This window comes from Pelmatolapia mariae, linkage group LG6, assembly GCF_036321145.2.
Source record: "Pelmatolapia mariae isolate MD_Pm_ZW linkage group LG6, Pm_UMD_F_2, whole genome shotgun sequence".
Classification (NCBI taxonomy): Eukaryota; Metazoa; Chordata; class Actinopteri; order Cichliformes; family Cichlidae; genus Pelmatolapia; species Pelmatolapia mariae.
In genome coordinates, this window is record NC_086232.1 from 5187529 (window position 1) to 5208294 (window position 20766).

The following is a 20766-nucleotide window of genomic DNA, read 5'->3' on the forward strand; positions in this document are numbered from 1 at the left end:
TGACATGACTATTAGTGTATACTATTGTTCCTGTTGTTTAGGAAACGTTTTCCACCTTGGGATCCTAAATACAAAATCGGCTGTAAAAATCAGATTTAATACTCTCAGTAAAGGAACATGACTCATTTTCCAGGAACTAAGATCACTTCAAAGTTGGACAGTGCTCTTCATTCATTACAAGCACAGCACAGCGTTTTACCTTAACCAGACATAACGCTTTTAGGCAAGAGCCTTGTTACAGCTGTTCTGTTTATCCAGCACTTGTTATTTTTATCTGTTGTCTGTCTCTATGTGTTAACCTGCCTCAAACTGGTATAAGAAAATAGACGGGTCGATGTTTTAGGTATAATATCTGATTTAAATTGTGTTGTGACATGACTGGAAAAAAATACTAATAAAAAATCAAAACTATTTACATTAAAAAACAAACAAACAAACAAACAAACAAAAAACCCCAAAACAAACAACAACTACCAAGCTAACTTTTTAAAGTAAATTTAGCAACAGGATGAAGCTTGTAGGAACTCTACATCTTTGGGGACGGTTAATCAAAATAAACCAGTTGGTTTATTGGAAGACTCCTGTCTTCCAAAAGCCTACGCAGCAGCCTAAGGTACCAAAACGCATAACTGACACGTCGGCGTTTAAACAGACATTATTAACATTTTCAATACATATTATCCCAGCTTACTCATTTCCGGCGATTAAGGACCCTGGAATGTACTTGACACGTATTTTGCTCACTACCGACTTCTTGGCTTTAAATATATTATTTCATGCGCAGGATGTTTTATGCTTGTGTGCTGTCATCTGTGCTGTGTGGTTTACATTCTTCTTACATTTACAGTTACATTTCCTGTCTTTCATATATATTTTAATTGATTGTTACCAAACCATTGCCCTCAGGATTAATAAGTATTCAGATTCTGATTCCGATTTTGATTTGAATTTAGCTGAATGACCTAATGTGAGGAAACATTTGACTAATTAGAGAGGATCTCTTATTGGGGTAACAGCTGGAGCAAGTCATAAACCTAAAATCATAGTTGTTTGTGCACGGCTACACACGCAGACCACAGAGAAAACTGGAAGTACAGGCTTTGTATTTTCATAATAAAACAAGTGTTACTGGTGCAACCATCTCAAATAACCAGGTTCTCTTAATTAACTATGAGTAAACTAAAAACTAAAAGTAGACGTTCAAGTTTATAAGACAAACTACTGGCATTTACTTCAGCTTGAAAACAATTTGGTATTTGAGTAAGTATTGAGTATTTTGGTATTCAAGTAAGTTAAGCTGTTTTACTCTGAAATGTGAACCGGAAATCAGTAGCCTTGATAGCTAAGAGGCGCAGTTGAGTTTGAAAACGGTGAAGGCAGCATTCGCTCAGTGTGGTTTTGTTAGGAACTATATCGATAAAAAGTCGCCGAACTCCTGGTAAACATTTAAGTAACTGTGACATTTTATGGTCTAAAACGGCTAACAGCGTTTGTTCCTGGAACAAAGACATCCGGGACATGAGACTGCTTTAAGACGAACAGTAACTTCGGTGAGTTAATTGTCTAAGGAGTTGATTCTTTTCGTCATTGTTACCGCCACTAACGCCGCCTTAGTCCTCTGCAGTTAGTGGTAACCTTATGCTAAATATGTACCTAATGAACTAACACATTCTCTGCTTTTTCTCAAGTTTCACGATCGAAAAATGCTAACTAGCTACGAGTTACCGTAATGACGTTATATAGGGCAACAACAGTATACCCAATCTCTTAAACAATTCAAGATTTAGGTTGAAAGCGCCAAATAGCCATATAAGCGTTTTTTTAACTGACAAAATCCCAAACACAAGTTTGTTTGTTTGTTGTTGTTGTTTGTTTTTTTGTTTTTTTTGGGGGGGGGGGGGTGTTCTCGTGAAAATGTGTGAGTTTTGGGAAACGTAAATCAAATTTTATCGACGCTTTTTATGGTCGTATATGGTATTAAATTTCGTAATAAATTACGGTGACACGTCCTTTTCGTAGTGACTTGTAAAGTGGAGTTGGTGTCCTGTGTGTATGTGTGCCATAAACGGCTCTGAAGTGTCTGCAGACTCTAGTAACATGGCTTCTTTTCTGTAATAGTGTGTCGTACTGATTTGTCCACAATAGAGTGGCCACAAATAGAACTCCAGATATTTAATTAAAATGTACACACAGCATTGCTATATTCGGCAGCTCATTGAACTCAGGATTTGAAGTTATTATTCATATTAGGTAAAACATGTAGTGTGTGTATATTTAGTGTCTTAAACAGGGCTCTGTCCGTGGTGGTACTCCGTCCTGTCCTGTGGCCCAGCTGGCCTTCTTTGTCCTGGCCACACAGACTGATTAGCATTCACCATCCTACCAGAGCATCTGTCTCCACAGACGATGCTTTTGTTCCCCATTTTAATGTTAAAACTTTGCCCCTTTTGTCCAACTGTCCCCTCATATTAAAAGCCTACAGATGTGTCAGCCCATCTTCAAAGACGAATGTTGATCTAAAGCCTGGAAAGTTTGGAGTTCTAGGTGAGAGTTGCACCAGAGGATAAACAGAAGTGATGCTTACAGTTTACGTAAATTGAGATATTTCATTGTCAGAATATCACCGTTTATAGCTGATTTACATACTTTAACGTTTCCGTGGCTGTTGTTCAAACTGGTATTCAGAAACAAAAGGGCAGAAAAATTATGATATTAATCCTGAGGGCGAATCTGTGGGAGAACTCTGAAATGCTAAAGATGGTAGTTGTCCCAACTTTGTCACCAGAGAGCCAACCAACACCCAGATAATGAAACAGAAAAGCCATGTCTTTGACTTTTTACCACTGGAGTGAGGAGATCTCTGAAAATGTTGACTTTTTTTTGGCCGGTCCCCACTTTTTCACACCCCTCTTAGGTATCTGCAGAACATGCCTGCTCGTGTTCTGCAGGCACATCTGCGGAATCATCACAGAATGGTATGGGTCTTGTACCTTGTAGCTGGTCTGGTTTGGTAAACATCCAACACCTCCGCCCCCCACCCCCCTGTTATTTCTTTAATGTTACTGTACATGAGAGCTTATCCTGTTGTGTCCATCTTTTGCTAACTAACTTGTATAGTACCCATAACTCTTGGCTGACATTTCCTTTGAGCTTTAGGTTAGAATAACTTAATCTTTTATTTCAACTCAATAATAGTTACAGATCACAGAGTTTTAGAAATACTGGTTGGATGTTCCAAGTAAACTCATAATTTTCTAGCATAGTTCATAAATTTAAAATAGATTTCTTTTAAGAGTTTCATCATGTACATGTAAGCCATAGAAGGGCTCCAACTCTCATTGCCATGATAGTTCTTTGCACTTTAGGATTGTCTTAATCCTAATAATGGTTTTATCTCATGCTGGTGTTCTGGCTTGGCTAAATAAGTGTGAGCCATCCTGTTTGGTATTCCAGTGACTATTCTGCAGTTTTGTGTACTGTAAACTAGAGCAGGGCAATATGACCAAAAATATTTATCACGATATACATTTGAAAATTTGCGATAACGATATAACTGACGATATAATTGACACTAGACAAAATACTTTACAACTCCACAACTTTATTAGTGCAAAAAAACCCATCAATGTATTTTCACTTAAACAAGCAGCTGTTTTTTATGTGCATTAAAGTTATATAAAAATGTAACAGTGCAAATGCAAATTCCTTGCTGACAGTTTCACCAAAAGGCATTTCCAGTGGAAACTGGCCAACATATCCTCAGCATAACCATGTATAATATCCACAAAACTTAAAAAGAGGTTATACACACTCAATACGGTAATATTATGTTGAAGCACAGTACGTATCACTCCGCGAGGCTCCTGCCTACGATAGCCGTAATGCTCCGACAATCCATCAAGCGGTGCGGGTTCGTAGTTTAGCACTAAAACATTTGACAGATTTTCGAGCGCCGTGTACCACATAAAATTGTTTCGAGGTCAGTAAACACAACCAGAATTCATACATAAGGCACACGGGATTATAAGGGGCACTGTCGATTTTCAGAAAAATCAAAGGATTGATTTTATGTGTGCCGTATTTTCCAAACAACACGGTAATAACGACGGCCCGCTAGCATGCTCTACCAAAAATAGTGCTTTGTTGTGTATCTGACGGACGAAAGCTAAACCAGTTCCACACCACTGAAGTTGCAGCATTTTTACAAACAAGTTCTGGTTTCATCAGTTTCATTTAACGATCCACTTTCGCTCTTCTCATTCTGCGTCGCCGCCATGTGCATATGTAAACATAGGCACCGCGCATGCGCGTTTTACCCATATTCTATCGCGATATTTCATTTTCCTATCGTTGCCCAAAATTACACCGGTATTACCGTGAACGGTATGATATGGCCCAGCCCTACTGTAAACACCTTACTTTCACAGTAATGAAACAATATAGTGGTCAGATAGAGGTACCCGTTTGTGTCAGGTGTTATTCTGTTGTCTTTATCGTCTGTTTTTTTTTTCATAGTGGATAAAGAAAAAAAGTGACTAACAGCTCAATGTACAGTGCTGTGGAAAAGTATTTTCCCTGTTTCTGATGTCTTTCTTTTTTTTATTTTTGGAACATCATTTATTATATGATGTAAAGTAATATTAAACATAGATGGCATGAGAATTACAAATTGCAATTTTTAAATCATGATTTTATTTATTAATGGGGAAAAAGGCTATTTAGACATACCTGGCCCGATCTGAAAGTGAATTTCCCCCTGAACCTGCTGGTGTGGCACTTTTGACACCAAGAACTGCAAATGTTTGCAAGGGTGTTTCACATCACTGTAGAGGAAGTGTTGTTAGTTCATACCCAGATGAAATGGAATGTTAACTTTCCAAAAAGTTCACCTTTTGCCTCCTCAGTCTACGGGCTATTTTCCGAAAAGCTTTGGTTATCATTAAGATGTTTTTTTGGCAAATGTGACATGACCCTTTTGTACTTGTACTCTCCTATGGATTTTATTTTTCTGTGGCCAGCAGTTCTTTAGATGATGTTCTGGTTTCTTCTTTGACCTCCTGGGATGAGTTGTCAATGAATTTTTTGAGTGTTTTTGGTAGGCCTGATACTCCTGGGAAGGTTCCCCACTGTTGGAAGTTTTTGTATGTTTGTTTGTGGGAAATGGCTTACACCATAGATCAATGGAGTCTCAAAGCCTTAGAAATGGTTGGTAAACCTTTTCTGGCTGGTGGATGTCAGTGACTGTGTTTGTTTCTTTAGACTGTGAGATGTGTTGCGTTTTGAAGTCTTTTTAGTCTACTCCACTTTGTAAGTTTTGTTTGGAGGGAATATTTTACTTTCTTTTCTTGTTTGTTTCAGTATTAACATAGCAACTTTTTGGATTTTTCAGTTATGTATTTATTTGAGATGCGGTAAATCGCACGTAAGCCTTAACTTTACGTCTGAGATTTTTCTTTCATGTTTGCTGGAGGAGACATTTAGATTTTTAAGATACTTTTTGTTAAATTTTGTATTTGTTGTTTGGTCGAATGTGTAAGACAGATAAACACTGAAATGGCATGTAAACACGGTTATAGTGGAAAAAAGAAGCTAGTTTCTCTTTGTTTCCCACTCCACCATTGTGTGTGGGTTTTTTAAAAAAATATTTTAAATAAAATGCTTTTTTCTGAACATAGGCTTCTGCCCTTCTTTCTTTCTATTATGAGTTTGAGTAAATGAGCTGCATTTGCTCGCAGCTGAAAGAGAGTGCTGTTAAAACAGCGCTATTATTTTTTTTCTGTTGACTGCTTCTCTTAGCATTAACCAACATTATTAGCAAACTTGCGCATGGGCAAGTAAATAAATCACTTGTAAAAGCGATCAGTGAAAGGCTCAGTCTATTGTCGATGGTCAACCATCGTCCACAACCACCCAACCTTAATGTTATTATCTTGCTGTTACTGCTGAGTTTCCTGACTAAAAAAAAATTAAGAAAGCAGCAGACAATGTAGTTTGCAGTCAGGTATACAGCTGATACCCATCCGCTTAAGTTAACTAATTATGGTACACTAAAAATTTGTACTCTTTTATAAGAGGCTGATGTTGATAACCTAAAGTAACAGCGCTTCCATCAAATCTGAATCGTCACCATGCCAGTGGTGAGAAACGGCAGCCCAAACTAGGTCGTGTGAGGAGCCGTGACTCCATTTGAGCTTTGTGTTGTTGAGGCTGATTACAAATTGAGAGATGGGTCACAAAGGCGGGATACAATCAGCTCTGAGTTGCAGTATGAACATAGCATCTATGTCAGAATCTACATTGCTTTCACAAGAGGGAAAAGACGCACAAGAGACGCACACGAGAAAGAGGAGTGAAGTCACTTTAGAACTCAACCTTGTTATCTGGTGTCAATTTACAGATAGTGACTGTGTCTCTGCAACCCTGCAGTTCACTGAAATAAACTTTGCCATTTTTGAGGGCATTGGATAGTCATGGGGACATCGCTTTGTTGTAAATGCACTGAAATCACATTACCTCTTAAGCTTTCCATTCAGCTGCCATGAGATCCTACAAGGTTTATCTTTAATTTTAATCATAGGATGTTTTTAAAATGAAGTCAGAAATTGAAAGCTGTGTCTATATAATTCTTATAGCAATGAACTTGGAAACAGTGTGTAGTGTAAAATAATTATTACAATGTTACAGATTTGTTCAGAATAATTTTTATGTTGATAATTTTTCTGCTTCACAACATAATTCCTTTTGCAAGTGCGGCATTTTGAAGAAGTGACATATTTTGATGTACTTACTTGTAGGAAGCAACAGATGAATTCAGTTCATTTAATGCATTTTCCTTTTAATGTAAACCTGAGATAGATCCATACAGTAGGACATTTGGTGATAGTATGTAGAAAATCAGTTATTCTAAGTGATTAACCTTATGTGTCCAGACAGGAATGGCCTGTGATGAAGATGATGTGAATCACACGCTATGAATTTCAGTCAGCAGATGCAGCAGGTGTTACAGATCTATAGTTTAAGGGTCAGAATTTTTTATTCAACAATTTTATTCAATATAAAACACAAGTTATGGCAGCATCATTAAATATACTGGTCTGTGGTATCTTCAGTTGACCCTGTCCTTGTCCACAACTGAGATTCAGCCATAGCTAGTGTCAGCCTTCAGCGGTGTATTTAAAGATAGGCAGGTGGCGTACTACACCTATCATTAAAGCTCTAGTTGATAATTAATTGTAGCTGTAGAAACGTACCGGTGCATGTGTTTATCCTGGATTAGCAGGTACTGGCCCTGTTGAATGATATTTGCAAATAAGCATCAGTAAATAATACCATTTACGGATGTATATATTTTTTTTATATTTTTGTTTACTTATTATTATTATTATTATTAATAATAATACATTATTATTTATTTATGCAAAATTGTTTTAGATTATCTTACCTAACAGTATTTAAAGTAGGCTGATTATTAAAATTTGCTTTAGTGAAAATGCATAAGGTAACTGTTTTGTTTTAAAGTTCATGCATTCTTAAATTGTAAACTTGAAGAGCATGAGGACACCTGAGTGGGGGAAAACAACTCAAAAAGCTCTGATACTGCAGAAAACACATGAAAAGCTTCTGGGTGTGAAGTATGTGCTAAAATGAAAGGCTGACGGGAAGCAAGAAATGGCACAGCTTTTCAGTGCACGCTAACACAGAATAGCGCTTATCACCATCGGCATATCTTCATCTAGAAGCGAAATGCCACATCCTAACAGCTTTTAATACATTTTCTGCTAAGTTGCTTTGATACCAGCTTATCTTGATAGTGTCTTGATATACTCCTTGTTTCCCGTCACTCAGCTGTATCATGCTTTTATCTGTGGTATTAAGAGGAAACATGCCGTAAAGGCTTCAGTTTGTCCTGCCTGGAATAATGATTATGTTGGATGATGTTTGCCAAACTTAACTGTTACTCCTTCTACCTTCTTTCTTCTTGTGCTCTGAGGCCTGATCTGAACTTATTGGCTGTAGACAATTCTGCTTTGTAATGGACTTCTAAATATAAATATTGGTGAACGTTACAGAAATTTTAGTGTTTTGTTCATAAGCTTAAAAGGTCAACAACAGTCTTCTCCACTAAACATTTAGTTAATCATTTTAGTCTATACCACAAATATGTAACCAGTTTCCCCCACAGCCAAAAGATCAGGGTTTAACAGCCATTTGTATGCTTTACTGGGTGCAGAGAGAACAATCATGGAAGAGGAGCAGCTTCAGCTTCACCATAAGCTATGGCGTCACCTACACTACTACTGTATTGTCAACCTTTGTATTGTGGGAAAAATGGAAGCTGAATCTTCTAAAACCTTTAATCTGCACACTCACGTGTATTTTTTACATTCTCCACTCATTCAGTATTCGTATTGTTACTTTTATGGAGAAAACTGTTCAATGCAGTGAGACAGAGATGTCAGTTCTGGATGGGGTGTAACAAAGATGCATCATAAATTAATGCCTTAATAACTGAGCTGGTCAGGTAAAATGTCAAAGATGAGTTTAATGTAGCAGTAATATACTTATTTTCTCAACACTGAGTTGTTTTTTCCCTGTTCTGAAAAATGTGATTATGGGAAAACACTGTCATGGCCAGTCGGCTTGCATAGCACAACGTTTACTGGTCCACCAGCTATGCTGAACTTGTCCTTCTTAGCCTGTTACTATAGCCAACACTCATTGATAGTTTTTCTTCTTGCACTCCTTAAAAGTTGAGTGTAGAAATATTTTTTTAAAAACAGCCCTTTTTAAAAAATGCATTTATTTTTATTTATTTTTTTAAAGCGTTGCTTAAAATGTTATTTTTAGAATATTAGCAATGCCGAACAAAGAGCGGAATAATACCTGAATCTGTGATGGTGATCTGCCACACTTTTTCCATAAGCTGGAATATTAACTCTAGGGATTGCGCTCAAAGAAAAAAATTGGGGGTCCTTCAACATACCCACATCTGTGTGACAACCAGTCGAGATCAGTGCAGTATTTGTCATAATTGTGTAACACGCAGATTTAGATGATCATGATGTGTCCTCTTTGGCCTTTTGACATCAGAGCTGGGATTCTGAATACAGGCTCAGCTTGTTAAGTGTTTTCTGTTCTTCTGTTTTTTGTTTATTTCATAGTACAAAAGAACATAACATCAGTCCTGGCGTGTTTCTAAGTGAGTCAGCCTTCACAGATAAAATGGACCCTGCATTACCCCAACAACACTCAGTAGATTTGAATGGATACATTGTGTGCCACTGTTGCTCCCAGTACAAAGACACTGGGTGTATTGTAGCAATGAATAGGATTGTGTTGAAGCCTTTGTGTGTGTTTATATGAATGCCTAAAGGTTTTTAAAGTGAATATTCAGTGATGTATATTTTTCATTATTTTTCTTTAAAACCAAATCATGAAAACTTTTGATGATTTTATATGCAAGAATATAAACCTTGGTCTGATTGTGTCTGCAGGTGGTGGGCTGTGTGCCTCTTTCAGTGGAGAATCTCTGATGGTACTCAGCCTGCCTTTTTCAGAAACCTGCACAGATGTTTTCGCTGGGTCAGGAAAACATCTCCACCCACCTTATGTCTACCAAAGGACCTGTCAAATATGGGGAGCTCATCGTTCTGGGGTAAGCGGTTAATTACTGAGTTCACATACATTCATAAGTCATCAAAGCAGAACTTCTTCAGACCATTTTTTTTCTTTAAAATCCTTTTTAAAACTGTTGAATGTGTGGGAAATAAGCAGTTTTTGATCAATGTTGTACCTTCCAGGACGGAGGAAAAAAAAAAAAATCCTATTATTTTACCCACAGGCACACATGAAACCTCCTTCAGGCAAGAAATCAACGATGGTGAAAACACAGTGTTTGGCTTAACAAGAGGAAACCCTTTCTTACTTTTTTTTTTTAACAGGGGGATTTAGCTGTAAGGAGGGATTCCATTTGAGTTCTGTTGTCTCAATATCAAACTTAAAAGGCATACAGTAACCAAACATGAATAATAAATATGAATTTCTTCCGCCAGTGGAGATGGTTAATACAGCAGTCCCAGTCATGGTAAGATAAAGAACAACTGACATGGCAGGAATCAACATCCGCGTATTTGTTTTTTGTCAAAGGGAAAAGTGGTTAATGCAGAAACTGTGTACGCACACTCATTCTAAACCCACAGACCACAGAGCAAACTTGCTCTAAACCCACAGAGTAAAAGCCCTTCAGGTGGAAAGATGGGGTACTGTCATCACCCTGCCAGGCGGGTGGCGTGGGCACCTAAGTTTGTGAATGCGATAACTCGAGATCAAAGCAGCATAGGAGCTTCAAATTGATACCAGAGGCACGCACATCTACAAAAGATCTGGGACAAGTTTGAATCTCAGTGACCTCAATCTCAAGGTCAGAGTAAGCTTTCTGAAAATCTTGTGAATATGATAACTTGAGAACAAGGCGACGTAGATTTTTGAAATTGATACTATAGGTGTGTCTACTAGAAAGTTGTTCTATACAGTGGATGTAGAAAAAGGAGTTGAAAATTCATAACTGATAAGGGACTTTAATATGGTCTAAAACTAAATGTTTTAATAAATGTCACAACCACTCATTTACATGTAAAGGACTCTGGCCTCCTCCCGCAAGCCAAAGACATCTAATGTTAAATTAATGTTTTATTTTTAATTGGGTTTAGGCATGAATGTGATTGTCATTAATGACAGTAAAATCTTGGAAAAGGAAGACGGGATACATCCTTAATTTTGTTTGCACTTATAAAAAAAAGTTTAGTGCCTGCAAGCTGCAATCACTTATACAACTTTCTTCAATATTTTATCTATATTTTTATAAATATCATAATCACAAACTTCCATGATATATCATGATAAACTTTTGAGGCCATCTCAACCATTTCTAGACTGTGTCTTATAGATATGTTCCTGGAAACTTGTGTGCTTCAAATTGAGACAAAAAATGCAAAGACTGAAAGGAAGAGAAGCGCATTAAAGCAAGGCAAATAAGATCAAAGCTAAATAATGGAACTGAGTAGCTGTTAACACTGAAGGGTTACACCAGCGGCTCATAGGTGATTATAAACTGTAGAGTACTGGTGTATTAACCACAGCCAAACAACTGTGAGCTGAAAATCCATCAGTGGAAAAACATGGTAGAAATCTCTTTAAAATCCCTTTTAATTTCTAAAATGTACGTTGTAATTCTAAACCAAACGATAAAACAACTGGATATTGCAGACATATTTTTGATGTCATCAAAACCATTTTCGGAGTTTGATAACCGATCCTTAAATCTGGTTGTAACATTCAACTTCTTTAGCTGTAGTATAAAGTGCTACACTGCTGTTGATCTAAAAGGGCCTGGCAGTCTTTGTTTGTGTGCCTTGAAGTTTATAAACGTCACTGTTTTAGGTAAGAAATTGACTAAACTTGGGTTGGTTTAAGCAAGTCTCTTTATTTTAACGTGCCTTGTAGTGTGAGAAATTCAGTTGGGTGCTGCATAACTAAAGCTTAAAACCAGTCCAGTGTGTTGGGAAACTCAACCGCAGCCATTAAATGCTGCCGACTTCCTGACTAAAGGCCATTCACTGTGCACACAAGAGTGAGCCTGTGGTTCAGGGAGGTCGGGTCAGGAACGTGGTGGCTGCTGTTGTTTTAGCCCTTTTGTTTGCTTTTGTATTATTGCGACCACACGTGGAATTAAACAGTCTGGATTGCCCTGAGACTGGCAATTACACTAGTCATACGATTTAATTAGAAAGATCCACATAGTTTGTGAAAACATACATTGTAGCGTGGTTCATAGAGTGGAGCCACAGCGGAACTGGGGTGGCTAGTGTTTGTCTAAGAAAAAGGTGGCTGGTACTTCATCTCAAACGCAGGAAGTTTGCATTAACCAGTGAAAGAATGGCTTGTCTCAACTGTTTACTTGACCTGCAGCTAACAGCAGCCTGACTCTGAAGATAACTTCAGTTAAACTGACTCTTATTGGAGCCCCCATAACATTCAGGATTGTTTTCAAATGTTAAACACATCAGGACGAAAGCAGTGCTGTCATTGTTTTGTATTTTTTGTTTTTTGTTAATTTTCAAAACATGATAGTTTGCTTTTAAAAAAACAGACACATTTAATGGTATCCTAATGGCTCAGTTGGATAACCTATAAATCTCTTAACCGCAGCATCCTGCTTTTAATTCTGGACTGAAACCGTAGTTACTTTTTGCTCCCTCCCTCAAAGCTTCCTGTCTGCAGTGAAAGCTGTGGAAGGAATGTTTGGGCAATATCTCTGTTTGTCTTTTTACCTACACTACAGAGAAACGGCCTCGGTGTGTTTAGCCAACACAAACTAGCAGAGAAAACTGAAAGTAAAGCTGCTAGGGTTGTCAGGCATAAATTTCTCTTAGGTGGTTCCTTGTTGTTGGTGAGGCTGCAACAGTTTGTCTGGGAAATTCAGAGAAGTTTCGTTTTATTTGTTTTTCTATTGGATGCAGACCTGGGACCTGCAGGTTTAGCTAACGGCTCTGAGTTTGTTAACCATGAGTTGAGGGACACTTTGGGTCTTCTTTTCCAAAAAGTGAGTTAACTTCAACTCCAACTCACTTTACTGAGCACTTTCACACTCATCATAAATAAGGTCGAAACAGCAGTTGTGTTACAGATGTATATCAGCTCAGAATAAAAACTATAGTCTTCATCTTTCTAACTCTGTGACTCTGGCTGACCGTCTAAGAGCAGCATTTTTGTCAACAGTTTCCTCGTACTGCAAACCTAACTGTGTGTCACTTTATCAGGCGCTGTTTAAATAAAGCTTTAGCCATAGAACACACCAATCAATGAATCAATTGTTGTGTTGTAATTGGTCACACGGAAAGATAGCTGTCATCTTGGAGATGATGTGAAGAGTCTGAAATTTAAGACTTAAACTGTATTAAATGTATTTCAAAGAGAGCTTTAATTGCAGCTGCAGAGTCCGTCTTCTGAATATGTCATGTTAAAATTTGTTCATAGATTGAGATTTAGTCAAATTATGTCAAACAATATTTTGTGCGGTACAGTGTCTGAAATTCAGACGCTGAATCTCACATTTTTTCACTTAAAAGTGGGACATGGTGGGCCAATTCAGAACCTGATCCACCCGAGGGTATCATAATGAAGAGAGTGGAGTTCACTTGCAAGGCAGGATGGATCCAAGGCTGATCACTGATTTAGACCACGTCAGCCCCAGTTCCAGGCAGGCTAAGATTGGATCAGATTAGACATGGTTACATTGGCGAACATTAAAGCAGAGATTTTAAGAAATTGGAGTAAATGTTTTTTTGGATTACATTTTTACGGAATATGTCTGTGTAGGTCTTCAATCATCCAGGTCAAGATGGGGGTTGAGGCGCCTGACAAGGGATTTTAAAAAACGCGTTATAGGTGGCAAACAGTTGGTGTTGTAAGCCACCTGGTCTGTTCATCTGTCTTCTCAGTCTAAAATGTGAACATCGGTGTCCTCGAAGGAGTGACCTTTTATCTAATAGATGCGAATGTACAGCTGACGTCCTGTCGAGGTGGCGCTTCTATGTTGTGCTGTGCATTTATGGAGCAGCTGTTTGGTTTCTCCAGTGTAGAGGTCTGAGCACTCCTCACTGCACTACACAGCATGCATTACATTGTTTAGTTTGTGTGTGGGAGTCTCATCCTTGGGATGAACCAGTTTTTGTCTGAGGGTGTGGTAGCGTTTGAAGTCATGCTTGGAGAAAATTCTCTGATAAACCTGCTACATAAGGGATGGCAATGTTGTTCTGTTTGTCATTCGTTTTCTCCCTAGTTGGTGTCTGACCTTCTTTCCTGTGTATCTTTGACTGATTTAATGAAGGCTCAGTTGGGATAACCATGTTTAAATCTTTAAAGCTTTCTTTAAATCTGTGTTTTCCTAAAAATAAATAATAAAAAAAAATTATATGGAACTTTTATTGAGACAGTGGCCTAAGTTAATTACAACTACTCCTTTCTTCCTTCCTATGATTAGCACTGACACGTTACTGAAGCTCAGCAGGTTGAGCAGGTCCTCTACTAGTCTGGAGGTGTGTCGTTTGATCCCTGGTTGCGCCAGTCTGCATACCAGATATCCTTACTAACCCCAAGATGCTCTTCGATACATCCATCAGAGTGTAAATGTTACAAAAAAAGTGCTTGTGCAAATGAGTGAACAAGGCATGTTGAATAAAGCACTTTGAGTTAGGGCTGCACGATTAATCGTTAGAAAATCGCGATCTCGATTCATACTTATGTGCGATCTCATTTCCAAATGACAACGATCTAAAAAAAAAAAGAAAGAAAGAAAGAAAGAAAGACGACGACGATTGTACCGCATTTTGATCCGGGACATAATCTGCATGAAAACAAGCGCTCACTCTTCCTGCTCAACAAATGACAAGGGCGGAGCCTTATACCACCTGATACAGAAGCTGTGCCGTGATGCTCAAATTGGCAGGAAAAAAACAACGGAGAACACGTCAGGGGTGACGAGAAAGTGACAGGAGAAAATTTGTCCCGGTCAACCACCCAAACATCAATAACGGGAACCTTATACAGCGCTTCCCTATACACGTCGAACTCCCGCAGGCACAAAGAAATTACTTACTTATCACCTGACCAAAGATATGGCTCCCATCAACACTGTGCAAAACGAGGGATTTAGGAAAATGATCAACACCCTGGACCAGGGGTCGGCAACCTGCGGCTCCGGAGCCGCATGCGGATCTTTAGTCCTTCTACGGCTCCGCATGGTTTGGGGAAATAAATAATTTTTTGTAAGTAATTAGCTAAAGTCTACTTTATTTATGTTAGTTCTTTTTTAACTCGTAGTTCTAAATTGGAAGATTATTGTGATATTGAAATATAAATATAAAATTATATTGTATTAGTTTTTGATCGATCAAAATAAGCGTCACACTTGCGGAAGCCGATATACCCGCCGAAACGCCGTGCGAGACTTTCAACCCCAGGAAGGCCAATTATGGATCTTCGGATCCACATTATGTCAGCAGCTGTTCTCCAAAAACAAACACGTTCACCCCTCACAGACGACAGCTTACAGTCGTGCGTAAAGATGAAAGTGACTTCGTACAGCCCCGATCGTACAGCAGACGCTGTGCGCAGAGGTTCAGGAGCGGAAGTCCCATTGTAAACATATCACGGGAGACCCGACTATGTTTCCATGAACACGCTTTTCAGCATCTTTTTATTGACCACTTTTCACACACGGTTGCTTTACGCATACAGCCGGTGTTAAAGCTCGCAGCCCGACACACACCAACACAACAGCATAGGTGGCACAGATGTTAAGGCGGCGAGGCGTGATTGCGGGTACCGCTAAGGTGCGTCCGCCTCCCCTGCAGCGGCGCTGCAGTCCACGCCCCGCCACACACATTAACCAGGTAAAATACATACTTAGGCGGAATTTTGCAAAGTTCAAAATGTGTTAATTACATAAATAAAATGTAATTTTCTCTGTAGCACTTCATGCATTTAGGCAACACACCTTAGTTGTTCACACAAAGCATAAAGGTAAAAAAAACCCCAATATATACAGTGTTATGTTCATTTTAGATGTCAAAAAGTATTTGCGGCTCCCAGAGTTTTCTTTTGCGTGGAAATCGCGTCCAAATGGCTCTTTGGGTGTTAAAGGTTGCTGACCCCTGCCCTAGACAAACGCTACACAGTGCCCTCCCGCAACTATTTTTCTATTGTTGCACTACCTGCTCTATGCACGCAGTGTCGAGCAACGGTGGAGACGGAATTTCAAGCAGTACAACATTTTGCGGCAACAACAAAATGTGAGGCATTTATTGTTTTTATGTTTATTTATTGTTTTTATGTTCAGTTTCAACTGTTACGAAGTTGATGTGCAGTTAATAAGTGCAATAAATATTTATATTGGAAAAGAAAATCGTGAGAGAATCGTGATCTCAATTCTAAGCAAAAAAATCGTGATTCTCATTTTATGCAAAATCGTGCAGCCCTACTTTGAGTGCTCAGGTAGAGTTGAAATATCCTCAGTCTAGTGGATTAAAATGGAGGCACTGCTCTCTCCATTCCCAGGTTGATTCCTAATATTTGGAGCACCACTGACACTTTCTTTCCTTACTCACTGCTTAACTCTAGATGAACATACTCTAAGTTGATTTAAATGCTGAGCTGCCAGGAGATGATTTTCTGATTTGCCGTTGTCTTTGGTTCATTCATTCATAATAATGTATTATTAAAATTAAAATGCCTTTTGAAATGCAGCTGAACATAAAGCAGTTTTGCTCATCGTTATCCTCTGTGTTCAGGTGTAATGGGTCTCTACCCTGTGGAGACAAGGGGAGGCGGAAAAGCCGCTTCGCTTTGTGTCGCAAAAATAAGGCCAACGGTGTGAAACCGAGCACTGTCCACATGTCATGCACACCTCAAGCTGCCAAGGTGAGAGCTCAACACAAATTAAAGTGGCACATTTCTGGTGTATTCTAATCTAAATATGACTGAGTGTGAGGAAACTACAATGAATATGGAGCGCATATTTAACTCTTTTAATCAGTTCTATCTTAAAGGTCCTATGCCCTTTAGGATTTAACTAAAACATCTTGAATTTGTTACCAGTTTCAAAATACTCTTCCTGACATGCTTCCTCCCTCAGTATTAACATCCCCGCGATTGCTGTAGAAGAAATTCTTTCATGTCTTAAACACACTAACAGAGCTTCTTCTTTCATGTTTGTTTTGTTAAGGCCGTCAGCAACAAGGAGCAGCACAGTATTTCATACACACTGTCTCGCGCACAGACAGTGGTGGTGGAGTACACTCATGACAGCAACACAGACATGTTCCAGGTGTGTAGTTTGAAAAGCATACACCCTACATGGATATTAAACCTTGTGATTTTCAGTATTATCTTTTTAGGTCAAAGTGAACACTGGATGAGTGACATTGTTACATGTCAGTTTTCTTTATTAAAGTGGTGTCTACCACAAAATATGTTCTGTAGGTAGCATAATGAACACCACTGAAAACAAGCAAGACATGAGCACTTGTTTCTGTGTAATTACAGATTGGCCGTTCTACAGAGAGTCCCATTGACTTTGTGGTTACGGATACTGTGCCTGGAGGTCAGAACCAAGCTGACAGTCAGACACTTCAGAGCACCATCTCCCGCTTTGCCTGCCGCATCATCTGCCAAAGAAACCCACCTTACTCTGCACGGATTTACGCCGCAGGCTTTGACACGTCTAAAAACATCTTCCTTGGGGTAGAATGCACAAACTGCTCATTTCCTGTGATAACATTTCTTCAGTTTGAATGTGCTAAACATACATTTGAACTTTTCATAGGAGAAGGCAGCCAAGTGGAGAATGCAGGATGGGCAGATGGATGCACTGACGACAAATGGAGTTCTCGTGATGCATCCTCGCCACGGCTTCTGCCAGGACTCCAAACCTGGTCAATGGAGGGAAATCTCAGTTTGTGGGAATGTTTTTACACTGCGGGAGACCAGATCAGCTCAGCAGAGGGGGAATATGGTGAGCGACTCCTGTTTTCTCTCACACACCACACAAACACACACAGTTGTGTTTTCATATCCTCGTGGGGACATCTAATTGATATGCTTTCCCTAGCTGCTTACCCTAATCCTAACCTAATTGTAACCCTGACACTAAAACCACGTTTTGAGACTCAAAAATGTCTTCAAACACGTGCGAAAGGGGAATTTGTCCCCATAAGGGCTGTTGGTCCCCACAAGTATAGTAAACTTACAATTTTTGGTCCCCACAAAGATATGTAAACCTGTTACACACAGACATGCGCAGGCCCAGGTCATTAATCCCAGGTCATTAATCCCCCCCCCCCCCAAGGTGGAATCTGAGTCCAACGAGCTGGTGGATGGGTCTCTTATCGACCTGTGTGGTGCCACCCTGCTGTGGCGCACGGCCGAAGGACTTTCCCTCACTCCCACAGTCAAACACCTGGAGGCCCTGCGGCAGGAGCTGAATGCTGGGCGGCCACAGTGTCCTGTGGGCTTCAACACACTGGCCTTCCCCAGCCTGCGTCGCAAGGACGTCCTGGATGAGAAGCAGCCATGGGCATACCTGCGCTGCGGCCATGTGCATGGCTACCATGGCTGGGGAGGGCGCTGTGATCCCGAGGTCGAAGCAGAGTGTCAGGAGCGGGAGTGCCCCATGTGCCGTGCGAGGGGCCCTTATGTGCCACTGTGGCTTGGCTGCGAGCCGGGGTTCTACGTAGATGCGGAGTCCCCTACCCATGCCTTTGTCCCCTGTGGCCATGTTTGTTCAGACAAAACAACTGTGTACTGGAGCCAGATCCCGCTGCCACATGGCACACATGCCTTCCATGCCGCCTGCCCATTCTGCATCCAGCCGCTGAGCGGGGAGACCGGCTGTGTCAAACTGATCTTCCAAAGCCCGCTGGATTAGGAACGACTCTTGACTCTTTATCTGAAGCCTTAATCAACAAAAGAGGGATGCAATTATTTACAGTTTCGGAATTTTCATAACTTAATTTAACTTAATTTAGTGTGATTTTTATTGGGTTGATTCTTACCTTTTATACGGTTATATGGTTCAGGCACCAAAAAGGTGAAGGTTCTTCCCCAGATACAGCTGTCTGGAAAAGCTGTGATGATCTTTAACTTACTTACACTTAATTTATTCTTTTACCTTTTTAATGTAATTTTGTCCTATGAGTCAGTGCAACATTTCCCTGCATCTCTCTATAGCTGATTACCGTCTCATACTGCATTAAGGAGCTGATAACAAGATCCAGTTAAGAGTTGTGTGCAGATGTTGGTCTGGAAGCTTATTCAGGGGAAACACTGGATTTTAGATTTTTTAAAGATTTTTTTCTTACTTCGAGTGTAAGAATAATTTTTGATTTTTTTGGGGGGGATTGTTTTTTAAACTCCAAAATCAAGTGACCTCTTTTTTTTAATGCAAACTCTGAACTCAAGCTAGCAAAACTGTATCTGGGAAACTTTTTAAGCTGCTCTCCTGTGACTTGAAACATCTATAAGTTTATACGTTTTTCAACTAAAGAGATAAATGACTTCAAATCAGCGATCATTGTTTTAACAAATTGTTTGTACAAGCAATAAATATAGACTTACTTACAGACCTGGGTCTGTAAGGAAATAGTTATATTTCCTTACAGACCCAGGTAGCTCAGCAGCTCTGTATTCAGCATTTGTCCAATATCTTGAGGCCAAACCTGTCACTTTAAATTCATCATGTACTTCATATTTTCTTAATTATGTTTTATTCTGATTGTAAAGATTCTTGGACCTCTTTCTTGTACCTTTCTCTAAACTTTGTTTTTTGTCCCTGATGAGTTTTAAGAAATATTATCCAAGTATCTTTATTGTTATTTTTCGTTTTGACTCATCATGCAAGAAATTAACAGCATCATCAACCAAAACCCTGATGAGAGGGAATGTTAGTCTGAAAGCATCAAAGCAGATGCTGATAAGTTCACTCTGACTCATTTCCTGTGAACCAGGTATTCATTATATTTTGTCACTAGCCTGTTTTTAAAGTGTGTCACCTTCTTGGTTATGCAGTCATGCTGTACACTTTTCTTTTCCTTTTTTTTTTTTTTTTTTTTTTTGTACCGATAGCGAACAATAAAAACAAGGCTGAAATTTATGTGACTGTTTGTGTTTACTGTACATATACAACCAGAGTATTCATATAAGAGTAGTGGAAGTTAGATTTTAAATGTGTCTATCTATATATCAAGATATAGATATATACACACTGCTAAAAAAAAATTGAGTACATTGAAAATGAATCAGGCTGAGTACTGTACTGATATGGACTGGATAATGTGGAGCAAAAGGGACGTCATTTAGCCCAAACTGGAGAAGTACAGCTGATGGAAAGCCAGCTGGATCAAGATTGGTAAATGTGCATAAACTCATTTTCAAGTACAAGTCACATCTTTGGATTCATACTGAACATTTACACTTTGTATTTTGAATGTGATCCGACTCCAGTTCACTGGTCTTTACTGATTTAGCGAATTCAAGAAGATATAACCAGTTGTTCAATAAGCTATATGGCTCATTTGTGTGTTTAATGTTGCTGTTAGGCCTATAAAAGGTAAAATTCATTGACTGCATCTAATCAGCATCTTGAATTAATGTCCGCTACCCTTGTAACCTCATATTGAGCATGATTATCACACCTTGTCCTGCACCAGTCCAGTGCATTACTGTGAACTTTACCACAGTTTAGCCTGCACTAAAGTGTACTGAAGCGTCTAGTATTTTCATTCAACCTCTGAATAACATAAAATTATTATAATTACAGTTTTTTTCTAAAACATTTCACAATATGAAAAAATAAATATCTGGTCCTATTTTCCTCACGGCAGATGACCGCCCCTCCCTGAACCTAGTTCTGGTGGAGGTTTCTTCTTGTTAAAAGGGAGTTTTTTCCTCCCCACTGTTACCAAAGCTTTGTTCATATGGGGTCACATGATTGTGGGGTTTTTCTCTGTTGTATTATTGTAAAGTATGCCTTACAATATAAAGCACCTTGAGGCGACAGCTGTTGTGATTGGCGCTGTATAAAAATTGAATTGAATCTTGGGTAGATCCAGCATCCTAAAATGAATGAGGGCATTACCAGCGAGAAATAAATTAGTTAGCATTGTTGTATCACAGCAGGAAGGTTCTGAGTTCAATTCCACCATCATGCTA

At 39.1% G+C, this 20766-nt stretch overlaps 1 protein-coding gene across 1 annotated transcript; it reads left to right on the plus strand.

Annotated features, from left to right (window-relative positions):
* The first annotated feature begins 1360 nt into the window (after positions 1-1360).
* Positions 1361-19687, plus strand: LOC134628886 (E3 ubiquitin-protein ligase pellino homolog 1-like). The gene is made up of 7 exons (XM_063475699.1): positions 1361-1550; positions 9495-9655; positions 16350-16479; positions 16784-16885; positions 17104-17301; positions 17384-17572; positions 17906-19687. Exons 2-7 carry the CDS (start codon positions 9570-9572, stop codon positions 18482-18484), a joined length of 1284 nt encoding a protein of 427 aa, XP_063331769.1. The 5' UTR covers positions 1361-1550; positions 9495-9569; the 3' UTR covers positions 18485-19687.
* The last annotated feature ends 1079 nt before the right edge of the window (positions 19688-20766 follow it).